Below are 13,880 nucleotides of genomic sequence, written 5' to 3' on the forward strand. Positions count from 1 at the left end.
CCCAGAAATCAATCTGGTGAACCTTTGCTGCACTCCCTCTATGGCAAGTATACCCTTTCTTAGGTAAGGAGACCAAAACGGCACACAATACTCCAGGTGTGGTCTCACCAAGGCCCTGAACCGCTGCAGTAAGGCATCCTTGTTCCTGTCCTCTTGTAATGAAGGCCAACATACCATTTGCCTTCTTAACTGTTTGTTGCACCTGTATGCTGGCTTTCAGTGATTGGTGTACAAGGACACCCAGGTCCCTTTGTACATCAACATTTCCCAATCTATCACCATTTAAATAATACTCTGCCATTCTGTTTTTCCTGCTGAAGTGGATAACTTCACACTTATCCACATTATACTGCATCTGCCATGTATTTGCCCACTCACTCAAATTGTCTAAATTGCCTTGAAGCCTCTTTAACACCCTCCTCACCACTCACACTCCCATATAGTTTTGTGTCATCAGCAAACTTGGAAATATTACATTTGGTTCCCTCATCCAAATCATTGACATATATTGTGAATAGCGTGAAACTACCATATTCGCTGCTCCCAATGCTGTCTCCTCTACACTGGGGAGACTAAATGCAGACTGGGTGATCGCTTTGCAGAACATCTTTGGTCTGTCTGCAAGCATGATCCAGACCTTGTCACTTGCCATTTCAACACACCAACCTGCTCTCAGACCTACATGTCCGTCCTTGGCCTGCTGCAATGTTCCAGTGAAGCTCAAAGCAAACTGGAGGAACAGCACCTCATCTTTTGATTAGACACTTTACAGACTTCCAGACTCAACATTGAGTTCAACAACTTCAGACCACGAACTCTCTCCTCCCTCTTGATCCCTTTTTAAATCCAATTTTTATTTATTTATTTAAATTTATTTTTGTTTACATTTTATTTTATTCTTTCATTTATTTGTTCATCTTTTTAATCCTTCCCCCCAAACCACCCACGCCCGCACCAGGCCATCTGTCACTTGCTTTTATGTTTTACTTTCACAGAATGTTGACCCTTGTTCTGCTATTAACACCTGCTATCTTAACTTTATGCTACTAGCAGCACCTTCTTTACTCCTTACCGCTACCATTAACACTCCCTGTCTTGTGTCCATGACATCTCTGTCAATCTCTCCTTAGCTGTTAGCTGTCACCTATCGCTGACCTTCTATCTCATTCCACCTGCTCCACCCCCTCTTAAACAGTATAAAATCCATCACATTTCCACTTCTCATTTAGCTCTGAAGAGTCATATGGACTCGAAATGTTAACCCTGTTTCCCTCTCCACTGATGATGCCAGACCTGCTGAGTTTCTCCAGCATTTTCAGTTTTTATTTAAAACAAATCAGTCGTTGGCTGAATCTCTCAATTATATTGGGGCAAATGCCTGTAAATCAGTACGGAGTATAAGCAATCCCTGGCACTGACAGTAAGGTTGCCAACCCTCCAGGGCTGTCCTAGAGTCCTCAGGAATTCAAGAATAATCTCAAGGACCTAGCTGCGAGCATCAGTTAAAACAAAATTACAGAAAAATGCATGCAGTTTTCTATTTTTCTCTACACTCTAACAATATTGGAGATGTGATTTAAAAAATAGGGTTGCTGGCCAGCAGCCTCTCCATGATGCGCCTGGGGCAATCACTAAATCTTCTTGCTTCCATTGCTGCCTGATTTCCCAGAACCCACCAGTTGTTTCCTGCTGAATTCCAGTTATCGCCCTAACGCAGTATGTCAGTGAGGCTGGGCCAGATTTCTGCAGCAGTTGTTTTCAAGTCACCTCACCAACCACGCGCCCAAAAACCTTCTGGAGTTAAAAAAGGAGCCAATATCTTGCACCCAGCCTGCATGAGCATGTGAGCACCATAAGGAATGTCACCGCCACCACCCCCCCCACCCCCCACCCCCACCGAACTGCAACAATATAATATGAACTTTCTGCACAATAGTCTAGCTCACTGCAAACCACAATGAAACTGTGGCTGCACAAGTTAAAAACGTTCCACAAAGACAAAGAAAGTATGTTTTTGTCACAGGTGGATTAGGCCAGGAGTTGAGGCTGAGACTGGGTTCTGATCTGAGGTCTGACTGGTTCTGAATAGTTTGAGCAGTGGATGGGAAAGGAGACTCCGCTTATAAGTTAATCATTGTTTTCAAATCCTTCAAAAATGACTTTGTGGATAAATGCACAACCTGGTGTGTTACAGAACCAAAGAACAGAAAAGGCATAGACTAATGACCTGGGGGAAGAATTAACTCAATGGTCATTCCTGAGTCAAGGAAAAGTCTTTGGCTGAAGTGAGCTTAGTATGGCCTCTGAAAAACAAAGGCATCAAATGTCCAGACTTGTACCAATATTAACCTTGGTTCAGTATTAGCACTTTACTTCCTGACCAGAAAGTCATAGGCTCAAACCGCATTCCATGAGAATTGAGCGGATAATTTAAGCCACCATTTCCAGTGCGGAACTGAGAGAATGCTGCACTGTTGACAGTGCAGGCTTTCAGACGAGATATTAGGACCTCACAGCACTTCACAACCAATGAAGAACCTTGCAGACACTGCTATTTGGCAGACAAAAACAACAGCCAATTTGCACAAGTCTCACACACAGCAATGAGTAAATGACTAGGTAACTTGTTTCAGTGATGTTAGTTGAGGGATAAATGTTGGCCATGACACTGCGGAGAACTTCCTAATATTCTCTGAAATACTGCTATGGGGCCATAAATAAAATCTGAAATTAATAAATCCTAACTGACAGCATGTTTGCTGGCTGAATCTAGCAAAGTATTATTTCAGTCCAGACATATTGGGCAAGGGTGTTGGATGAGAAGTGCTTGGGTTTAAGAATGACTAGTCCTCAGTCCAACTCTCTCTGTTGCTACCAAATGAGACATGGTTTACACCTGAGCCAAGGCTGACACCACTGTGATAGGCTCTGAAGAAGGGTCATACAGACTCAAAGCATCAACTCTGTTTCTGTCTCCGCAGATGCTGTCAAGGCTAATGAGGTTTTCCAGCATATTCTGCTTTTGTTTCAGATTTCCAGCATCTGCAGTATTTTGCTTTTACCACTGAAATAATACCCGAAAAGCATCTCTTTCCTCTACGTCCCTTCTTTCCTGGTGCCACAGTGTTGTTCCATGGGCATTGCAACCATCCACGGCCATTCTCCATGTGATCCGCCAGGCAGGAAGGTGATGGGATACTGGGGAGCGTCATAGCTGAGTCTGATCCTGCCCACACTCTCAGACTTACACACTTACCATCCAGAGACCCCCAGCTCTCCACTGGAAATCAAAGGGAAGAGCACTGCTCCACTGATTTACTGCTAACCCCTCCCCCACATTTAGGGGCACTGAGGCCAAAAATGCTGCCAAGACCCCATGCTGATTAATCTTATCTGTAAATGGCAGCCAATTTTGCAACAGTGTGGAAAAGATTCCAGATGTAAAATCATTTTGGAAGTCTTAAATTTATTAACAAAACCCAAATGATATCAACATTATTATGAGCTATTTCATGCTATTAATCCCCAAAACAGAGAACTCACTGAGGGGAGAAACAATGCTCCATCATTCTGTGGCGCTTTAGAAAGAGCATTAAATAGCCACTTGGCCAGGGTCCTATCACTATGTCATGTCTTTTATACAGCTTCCAGAAAGGCGTTTACTAGAAATGACTGTACAAAGAAGTGCTTTATTATTCACTCTCAATTTGTTAATTGGGATAAGGAGATTTTTAGTCTCTTTATTTTATGCATGTTGCTGATTACAAGGGTTATTGGATGCAGGGAAAAGCTTTTAATAACTCATTCTTGAATTCTACTCATGGCTTTCGCATTTTGTAAAAGAGATCCACTGTTCTGAATCACTTCTGCTGCAAGCCTAGAACCAACATATATCTCACAAGGCTACACTCGGACACTATCCTGATGGTTTTGGGCCCTCACCCAGTGGCTGCAGCCATGATGCATCCTCCATCTTCTGGGCGAGCCGCACAGCAGCCGTCAGCATCGTGGCTCATCCCAAAGTTGTGCCCCATTTCATGTGCCATGGTGGCAGCGACACCGATTGCACTGTCGGAGTGATCCTTGAAAGAGAACAGATCAATGGTGTAAGGAAGATTATCAGCTTCAAGAATGGAATTTTTTTTGTAAACATTCATTTCTGGCATTTTTATTCTTGTTAATAGTCCAGGAATTTGTCTTTTCAATATTTAGGCAACCACAATATTGGTAGAACAATAACTGGGATAACTGTGAACCCAAGAAAGAAAGAAAAATCGAAAGAAGGACATAAAGAAAGAAAGAACATATTTGCATTTATATAGCCTCAGGATGTCCCAGAGCACATTATAGCCAGTTAAGAACTTTTGAAGTGTAGTCATTGTTATAATGTCAGAAATGTGGCATCCAATTTTCACAGCAGCCTCCCACAAACAACAATGGGATAATGACTAGATTATCTTTTTTTAGTGATGTTGGATGAGAGATAAATATTGTCCCAGATACCAAGGACAACTACCCTGCTATTCTTCAAATAGTCCTTTGGGATCTTTTATGTCTACCTGATAAGCGACCACAGTTTTTAACATCTCATCCAAAAGATGACAGTGCAACACTGGAGTGTTAGGCTGGATTTTTGGTTCAAGGCTTTGGAGCGGAACCTGAACTTACAGTCTTCTGACTCAGAGGCGACAGTGCTATCACCTGAGACAAAGTTGACACCTGAGCCAAGGCTGACACCACTGAAATAATACCCAAAGAGCATCTCCTTCCTCTGCATCCCTTCTTTCCTGATTCCACAGAGTTGTTCCATGGGCACTGGCAATTATCAATGCCCATTCTCCATGCGATCCACCAGACAGGAAGGCGATAGGGTACTGGGGAGTGTCACAACTGAATCTGATCCTGTCTACACTCTTAGGCTGACACACTTAACATCCACAGACTCTACCTCTCTGCTGGAAAACAAAAGCCAGAGTACTGCTCCATTGATTTACTGCTAACCCCTTCCCCACCTTTAGGGGCACAGAGGCCAAAAATACTGCCAGACCCCATGCTGATTAATGTTATCTGTAAATGGCAGCCAATTTTGCAACAGCGTGGAAAAAGTCCCAGATACAAAATTATTTGGAAGTCTTAAATGTATTAATAAAACCCACATGATATTAACATTATAACAAGCTACTGATCCCTCAAGCCAATAATCCCCAAAAAAGAGAACTCACCAATGCTCCGTCATTCTGTGGAACTGAGTGTTCTGACACTTTGTAAATCACATTGCCTGATGGAAAGTAGATACATGAACTTTTGTGTGAGAGCTGCTACCATATTGAATCACTCACCATATTGACGCCTCCTGACTGATAATCTGAGCACATGCCCATCAGAGGTGCCAAACCAATCGTGGTGCCATTGAAGGTGATCCCCCTAAATGTAAATTCAAATTGTGGAAAAATAAATCTAACATTATAAGATCGAATGTTCTATCATTCCAAAATGGTTTGGGTTCTGTATGTTTTCATACGTGTCTACATCCATAATGCCACATTGTTCACTACTGCATTACAGCCTGTGTGACAAACACACCTTGTATCATTCTGCCACACATAAAACAATGTGAGAAATTATACATGATGTAAGCTCCTGAATTTTTGTCAAAAGTGTAATTTATTTAGGAGTTCCACAAAATATAACATGGTGGCAGCAGGATTTTTTTGTGCGAATGGAACTCAAACTTTATGAATGATGTAAATGTTGAGCTTCATTGTGAAAATCAACCCAAATTAATGCCCAAACAAGCTATGCGAATCATGCAAAAATAAGATGGCCACAGCAATAAATGCGATGATCCAGCCCACAATGAATTGGGAAGCTGATGACATCATGGAGGTGTTTGAGAAGTTCAAGCAAAAGAGCAAAATTACATTCAACAGTTTTCTGAAAAATACTAGTGATAATGAAAAGGTCCTTTTGTGGGCAGGAGAGAATGGGTTAGATCTTTTCAATAGTCGGGAAATAAGCGAGATGTCAGCAAAAATCCAACCAAGATTTTTGAGAAGTTCAGTGGACATCTCCAGTCAAAGTCAAACCATCAGATCTACTGACATGAATTTCAGAGCCTGAAGTGGGAACCTGGTGTACCTGTTGACAACATTTTAACAACATTGAGAAATGCAGCCAGCCAGAGTAAACTTAAGGAAACAGGATGAAAAGCTGGTAGATTGGCTCATTCTGGGGCTCTGCACATCCATCATCACGAAAGGTCCTAATTCAAATGGGCAAGTTCACAAAATCACAAACTGTTGACACTGTCAGAGCTCATAAAGCCACAAGTAGACAGATGAAGACACTGACCACCCAGATGGTTAGCCTTCAGATAAAGCAGCAGGACTGATGCAGTGAAACAGCAACGAAAGAATGCACAACAGATAGAGAGAAAACTGTGCCAGAATTATGGACAACCATGAGTTCACAGGCAGAAGGAAATGTCCCGTACATGGATTAAACTGTAGACCTTGTGGAAAGCCTAAACACTGGGAAAAGATGTGCAGAATAAAAAAAGATGATGGTAAATGAGTTATTAGAAACAGAGCAACAGGGTGAATGGAATGAAAATGAACCAAAACGCCCATACTCTTGAAGATGATGGAGAGTTTGAGGATACAATAGACATTGGAACCATACACCTACACGAAATGTCTGGATGTGACATTTCCCAAAGAAAAGAAATTCACGCACCCATTCAGATCAGGAAGGAGGTGAGAGATCAGCCCACAACCATAAATCTGAAGTTGAGTCTTGATATGGAGCACAGAGTAACATCATCCTGCTCAAGCTATACCAGAAGATCTTTCTGAAAATCTGAAAAGGAATAGTTACTAAAAGAAAGATGCCCTGAATCTGGGCAACATCATGCTGACAGTATATGGTGGAACTGAGATTCAACAGCAGGAAAAGACCCAAAATTAGAATGACGCACAAAGGAAAATATGTTAACTCTATGTTCTACATCACTGAAACAGGTGGCCCTACTATAGTGGGATTGATCAGTTGCATAGAACAGCAGCTGGTCTCAGTAAACCCCCAGGAAAATTAAGGAGGCATCACTGAAGGTTGAAGGTATTACACCCATTGAAAAGTGTCCTCCGATCAGAAGCTTCTGGACCAATGAATAGAGTGTTTTGATGAGACAGTTGGATGCTTTGAAAATTTTGAGTATCACATCACTATTGATCCAGAGTAGGAACCAGTGGTTCATCCCAATACCAATAAAGCTAAAAGGAAGGCTTGAAAGAGAGTTCCAAGAGATTGAAGAAAAGAAAGTAATTGCCACAGTCACAGGGCCAACAGGTTGCGTAAATTCCATTGTTGTGAGAGAGACAGACAGACACCAAATGGATGGCTAAGAATTTGTCCCATGCCAGTAGGAGCAAAAATTTTCAGCAAGTTTGATGCCAGAAATGGCAATTGGAAAATGAAACTTGACGAGGTAGTTTCACCGTTGACAACATTTAACACACCCTTTGGACGGTTCAGATTTATGCATCTACTGTTTGGCCTTAAAGTGAGCCATGGTGTGTTCCAGCAGAAAGTAGATGAGGCATACAGGGAATAACAGATGATATACTGATCTATGGTGTGAATGAGAAAGATCATGACTAGCATCTACATGAAGCCATGGAGAGGACCAGGCAAGCTGGGATCAAGCTAAATGCAGAAAAATGCATTGTGGAGGTGATAGAATGCCAGTTCTTCAGAACGCTGTACACACTTGACGGAGTCAAGTCGGGTCCTGAAAATGTCACAGCCATCTCTGAGATGGAAGCTCCAAGAGACAAGAGAGAGCTGAAAAGTTTCCTTGGTATGATCCAGTACGTGAGCTCTTTCATACCTCACATGTCAGGACAAACAGCATATCTATGAGAACTGATGAAGGAAGATATTGAGTACCAGTGGTCAGAGTTACATGACAGGAGTTTCAGCAAATTCAAAGTAGTATACAAGGAGACAAGTCTGTCAAACTACAACAGAGAGAATCCTGTCACTCTGCAAGTAGATGCTTCTACAAAAGTACTGGGAGCAGCCCTGGTACAAGAGGGAAAGCCAATGCCATTCACATCCAAAGTACTAACATCAGCCGAGACCAGATATGCGAACATAGAAAGAGAGCTTTTGGCAGCTGTGTATGGATGTGAGAAGTTCCATGCACATCTCTATGCAAGAAAGTTCAGAGTGGAAAGAGATCATCATCCACTGGAGTAGATTGACAGGACAAATCCGTGTAGAGCTCCAGAAAAACTGCAGAGGTTACTCTTGAGACTTCAGAGTTACGATTTCAATTTGAAATACAAACCAGGAAACATTGCTAGTACATGCCTTATCTCAGTTGTTGGCACATGAGAAACATAAGATGAAAGATTGAGGTGTAAAGACCCATCACCTAGTGAATGTAACATCACCAAAACTGAGCCAAACAAGAGATGAGACAGCAAAGACAAGAGTTACAGATGCTCTCTCAGCAAGTGATCCAGACTGACAAGATACTGCAAACACAGCCAACAATATGGCAGTACTGGATTATCAGAGATGACGTCTCATTAGAAGATGGAGTTCTGCTAACTGGATCCAGAACAATCATACCCAAAATGATGCAGGAAGAACTTCTCCAGAACATACCTGATGGCCACTTGGAGCAAGGAGAACAGTAAGTTCCAAGCCAGATCGGCTGTGTACTGGATAGGCATCTAACAAGACATCAAAAGAATAGTGTCTACTTGTGGTGTATGCCAGAAGTACAGAAGCACACAGCAGAAACAGGAGGTGGCAGCTATTGAAATGCAACCTAAACCATGGCGAACTGTAGGAGCCATTTTATTCATGCACAGCAAAGAATGGCATCATGTAGTAGCAGAACATTACTTAAACTTCCTATTCATCAGGAAGTTGAAATAGTTGAGAGCTACAACAATCACCAAAGCAGTACAAGTCCTGTTTGTTGAGCCAGAGATTCCTGAAAGGATAATAAGCGATAACAGAACCCAAGACACCTTCAGGGAGTTTAAGGAGTTTGTTGAACAGTATGGGTTCAACATCATCACGTCACTTCCACCTCCACATTACCCAAGGGGACACAGGTTTATGGGAAGACACAGCTCAGACGGTCAAGAGGACCATAACCAAAGGCTGAGAGACAAAGAAAGACCCAAACCTTGCCTTACTGTCACTCCAAGCTATACCTCTTAAGGCTGATATGAAATTGCCTGTAGAGCTACTGAATGGCAGAAAGTACAAGACAACTCTTCCTAGCAAATACATCCTCAAAGTGACCAAGAAGAAATAAGACAACAACTCACTGATGCACAGGTAAAAGGAAGTCAACACTTTCATAAACATGTCAAATTCTTGCCTGAGTTATTGGGAGCACAAACTGTACATGCATACGAGCCAACCCTGAAAACCCGGAACCCAGCAAAAGTTGTTGGTAAAACTGAGACACCAAGATCATGCATCATGGAGACTGAAACAAGTAAGCAGATGAGAAGGAAAAGAGTCCACATCCAGCCTACACCAGAAGTGGTAAAGCCGAAAAGATCAGCAGTGACACCAGCAACATTCTCAACACGTGACACAACATCATCGGGAACAGCATGCACAACACTGCCAGTACAGCATGCCAATTCACTGGAGAGAGAAATGACTACAACCAAATCCATGAAATGAAGGCGCAACATGTTACCATCTGTGCAATACTGCGAATACTGTTTGTAAAAGAAAGCAAGTCATAAAAAAGTTGTAAAGTGGTGTTCAGAATTATAAGTTTGTCCGCAAAGGTTCATTGCAGAAGTCTAATCTGTGAAGTTGCTTGCCATGGTTTTAATTATAAAAGTTTGACTGTAAATTTTCTTTAGTTTAGACATTTAAAGAAAAGCTTACAAGTGAAAGCACAAATGCAACAGTGCAACCAACAATGTGCACAACAACAAGCGCAGCAAGCCATGACCCGAAAGGGAGACAAAACTGAAAAAGCAAGGAACTGGAAAGATCATTTGATTCCTGATTAAGGTATATATGTGAAACATGAATATGAATCCCAAAATTTGAAAGTGAAGTGTGATTGGTGTTGAAAAGACTAATAGGAATAGATTCGGAAGACATAAACTATTATCATAGGGAGAATAACCCTATCATCTCTAACTTAAAGAATTACTATCCATCGCTCCGGTAATCCACTAGTGTTAGTTTTTTGTGATTTTTGTATAACCAAACAGAGGTTTTGGACACAAAGACTGATATTATCTCTGAACTATTACTTGAAGTCTGAACTCAGTTGAAGACTCAGTTGGGAACTGAAAAGTTTATGGGCTGAATTTTCAGCTCAGCAGGCGAGCGCAGTTGGTGGGCCTGGGAGCGGCTGGGAAACAGGCCCCCGAGTGCAATCGGGCCACAACCGCAATTTCACGCTGGCTGGCCGATTAAGGCCTGCGCAGCGTGAAACACGCTTTCCCAAAGGTCCGGAAGGGCCAGCCGGGGATGGGGGCAAGGCGTGTCATGCGCTGGGTCCAATGGCGTCCCGGTGGCCAGTTTAAAAATGGGCGCAGGCAGCCTCTTGAAGGCTGCCATTGAAGAAGCATACAGTCTGCATTGCAGAGATGGCACTTATGGCCTCAGTAGCAGCTGGGGACGCCAGGTGGGTGGGCAGGTTGGGTGGGTACTTGGCCCCCTGCTTTTTGGATGAGTGTCTCGTGGTCCCCCTGAAGGGGGCGGCTGCCAGGAAGGACACCCTTGTACCAAGGGATGGCAGAAGCAGGCCACCACACCTGACAAAGAAAGCCTAGGAGGAGGTGGCAGCCCGGGTCAGCAGCCATGATGGCATACATGGGTGCAGTGCCACAAGAGGTTCAATTAATTGCTGTGCTCAGGAATGGCGAGTACCACATTGGCATGGATCAGTGTGGTGAAGTGTTGAGAGATGGCCGTGGAGCCCAGGGGTGTTAGAGTCTGAGTGCCAACTGTCAATGACACCGGAGCTGGTCAAGGAGTGAGCCCTGGCTGCTTGGACTGAGTGCCTTGTGGCTCAAGGGCCACAACTTAGAAGTGCCCTGTGAGGTGTTCATCAGGTGGGGTTGGCCAGGCTGCAATGGCGCTGCAGATAGAGAGGGGACTAATCAATGTTCCTCTGTCCTTTCAGGAGAAGACAAGCCATAACTAATTGGAGAGGTCACAGACAGGCGGAGGCCCACCCAACCTGCTATTGCTGACCAAATTCAAGCAGGATGCCCTGGAGCTGGAGAGCCGGCACGCTCCCCATGCAACCAGTCAAGGAGAGGCAGGGTGTTGGACGAAGGTACGAGTGCAGTGCACAGAGGTGAGAGTTTCGGCTTGTGCAACCATTCTAGTGTGGTCTCTTAATTGTTGGGAGCCTCAAACCTGGAGTCCCCATTGATCATTGAAAGACAATGGCACCATGATGCAGATCTCCATTGTCTCACCAGGGTACTTGGCATGCACACTGACAGTGTGATAACTTTAACTAATGACATGTCATTGTTCTCCCTTAGATTCAGCACACACTCATTCTCAAGACCCAGAAGGGCCACCCCTGACACCAGAGGACCGCCGGGTTTCATCTGCACCTGTGTCACTCTGAACCAGGCACCAGCGCAGATACCAGCATCTTGGTGGGCATTAGGTTGCTGTCTACATTGTTGGTACACATTGGTGAGGGCACTTCATACATGCATGAGGTGCAGGCAGAGGCAGAGAGTGGCCAGGGTGCTGGCAGTCAGAGGACAGCTGAAGACCAGGACGATGCTGGGTCAATGGCAGATGATGAGTCTCTGGAGTCATCCATTAGGCGGAAGATGCTGGAAGTCCAGCGGGATGTGCAGAAGGATCTAGCGGAGATCCATGTGGGTATGCGTGCCATGGTCTCTGTTGTGAAGGAGTCCAGGCGAAGTATAAGCACTGCGTTGATCATCATGGCCGAGCACACTGCCTCCTCCATTGAGAGAGTGGTGACTCTCATGGAGAGGCAGCTCCAGGGGCAGAATGAGGACTTCCAGGGGTTGCACTCAGACCTGCAAGCCCTCACACAGGCAATGACCTCAGATTGTCAGTGTCAGTGTAGGAGATGGATGAGGCACCCAGTGTCCCAGTTAGGTGCCCATCCATCAATGGTGAGCAGGGAGGTCCAGGACGACCTCACGTTGGTGCACGACCTGCTTGTCGTCTCTGCGGGCTCCTCTCAGGGCGCTCCAGATGACAGCAACAGCTCCTCCACCATTCTGCCTAATGACCATGGCATCTGATGAGGCTGCAATGACTGGGGAGTTGCCAGCCCTGGCACTGGCCGCTCCCTCCCAGGCGGGGCCTGCACAGGCTCCACTGACCAGAGGACAACCACCAAGATCATCAAGGCCAACAAACAGCAGAGTCAGTAGCTGTGTCCAATGCCAGTGCCAGCAAAAGGGGTGGGGTTTGGGGGGAGACACAACACTCGCAAACTTAAGTTAAGACACCATGAATACAAGAGGGACTGTTCACAGGTGATCTCCTGTTTGGTTCATATGTCTACTGGTGTGGACATCATTGCCAGTAATGGTCAAGTCAATGTGATTTCAATGTGACAATAACATTAAATTTGCTTTTTTTGCGATGGCCTGAATATGCTTCACCTTTTATTTTTGGTGTAGGGTACGCCAATAAGTAATGTTGGATGTGAATGACTCTAAACTTTATTGCACAGGCACTGAGTGGACTTTGGGTTCACATGACAGCGGAATTCCGGACATCCTGGATGGAGGCAGCAGCCCTAGCATGAGGTGGAAGCAGATCTTTGGCAGCCTGGCTGGATTAAGACGTCCCTGGTGTTCCTGCCTTCCTGAAGGTTACACAGGTCTGCCTCCACACCCTCAGTGTTCTCACCATGCTCCTCTTCTGACTCACTACTGGACTCATTATCTGTGGCCTGTGGAGCTGCATCAAGATCCCCTTCCTCCATTGGGTGCCCCCTTGCCAGTGCCAGATGGTGGAGAGCGCAGCATGCAGCTACGATAAGTGACACCCACTCTGGGTGGTTGTGGTGCTCCCCCTGAACAGTCCAGGCATCAGAAGCGCATCTTCAGAAAACCTATGGTCCTCTCCATCACCGCCCTTGTGGAGGCATGACTCCTATTATAACACTGTTCTGCCTCTGTTCCTGGGTGGCGGAGAGGCATCATAAGCCACATTTTCAACGGATAGCCCTTGTCACCCAGCAGCCATCTAACCAGTCAAGCTGAAGAGCTTCGGTACCTGGAAGTGTCTGAGGATGTAGGCATCGAAGGAGCTGCCAGGGTACCTTCCACAGACTTGCAGAATCTGCATCCTGTGATCACACACTATCTGCACATTCATGCAGTGGAAGCCCTTCCTGTTGACGAAGGTACGCGGCTCACTCGCTGGCGCCTTGATGGCCATATGTGTGCAGTCTGTGGCATCCTGGATGCGGGGAAACCCAGTAATCGCTGCGAAGCCTCTGGTTCACTCAGCCTGGCTGGCCTCGTCCTTAAGGAAATGGATAAATGTCAATACCCGTTTAAATAGAGCTTTTATCACCAACTTGACGCAACTGTGGAAAGCTGCTTGGGACACTCCACACAGATCCCCCAATATCCCCTGAAAAAGCCAGAGGCATAGAAGTTGAGGACCACTGTCACCTTCAGAGCCACTGTCATAGGGTGTCCACCCACAGTCTCGGAGGTGATGTCAGGCCCAATCATCTGACAAATAGATGTCACAGTGTCCCTTGAGAGGCAGAGCCTCCTTCGGCGTTGCACCTCGGATATGTTGAGGTAGCTGCATCGCCACCTGTAAGCCCTGGCAGCAGGATAGTGGTGTCTTCT

At 45.0% G+C, this 13,880-nt stretch overlaps 1 protein-coding gene across 1 annotated transcript in view; it reads right to left on the bottom strand.

Annotated features, from left to right (window-relative positions):
* adam19b (ADAM metallopeptidase domain 19b) overlaps positions 1 to 13,880 on the bottom strand; it is a 153,752-nt gene that overhangs the window by 36,889 nt on the left and 102,983 nt on the right. Inside the window, exons 10-11 of the mRNA XM_041194317.1 lie at positions 5,340 to 5,424; positions 3,943 to 4,082 (exon numbers count right to left, since the gene is read on the bottom strand). Coding sequence (XP_041050251.1) covers positions 3,943 to 4,082; positions 5,340 to 5,424 — 225 coding nt within the window. The remainder of the gene's footprint in view (positions 1 to 3,942; positions 4,083 to 5,339; positions 5,425 to 13,880) is intronic.

Source organism: Carcharodon carcharias, chromosome 8, assembly GCF_017639515.1.
Source record: "Carcharodon carcharias isolate sCarCar2 chromosome 8, sCarCar2.pri, whole genome shotgun sequence".
NCBI classification, from domain to species: domain Eukaryota; kingdom Metazoa; phylum Chordata; class Chondrichthyes; order Lamniformes; family Lamnidae; genus Carcharodon; species Carcharodon carcharias.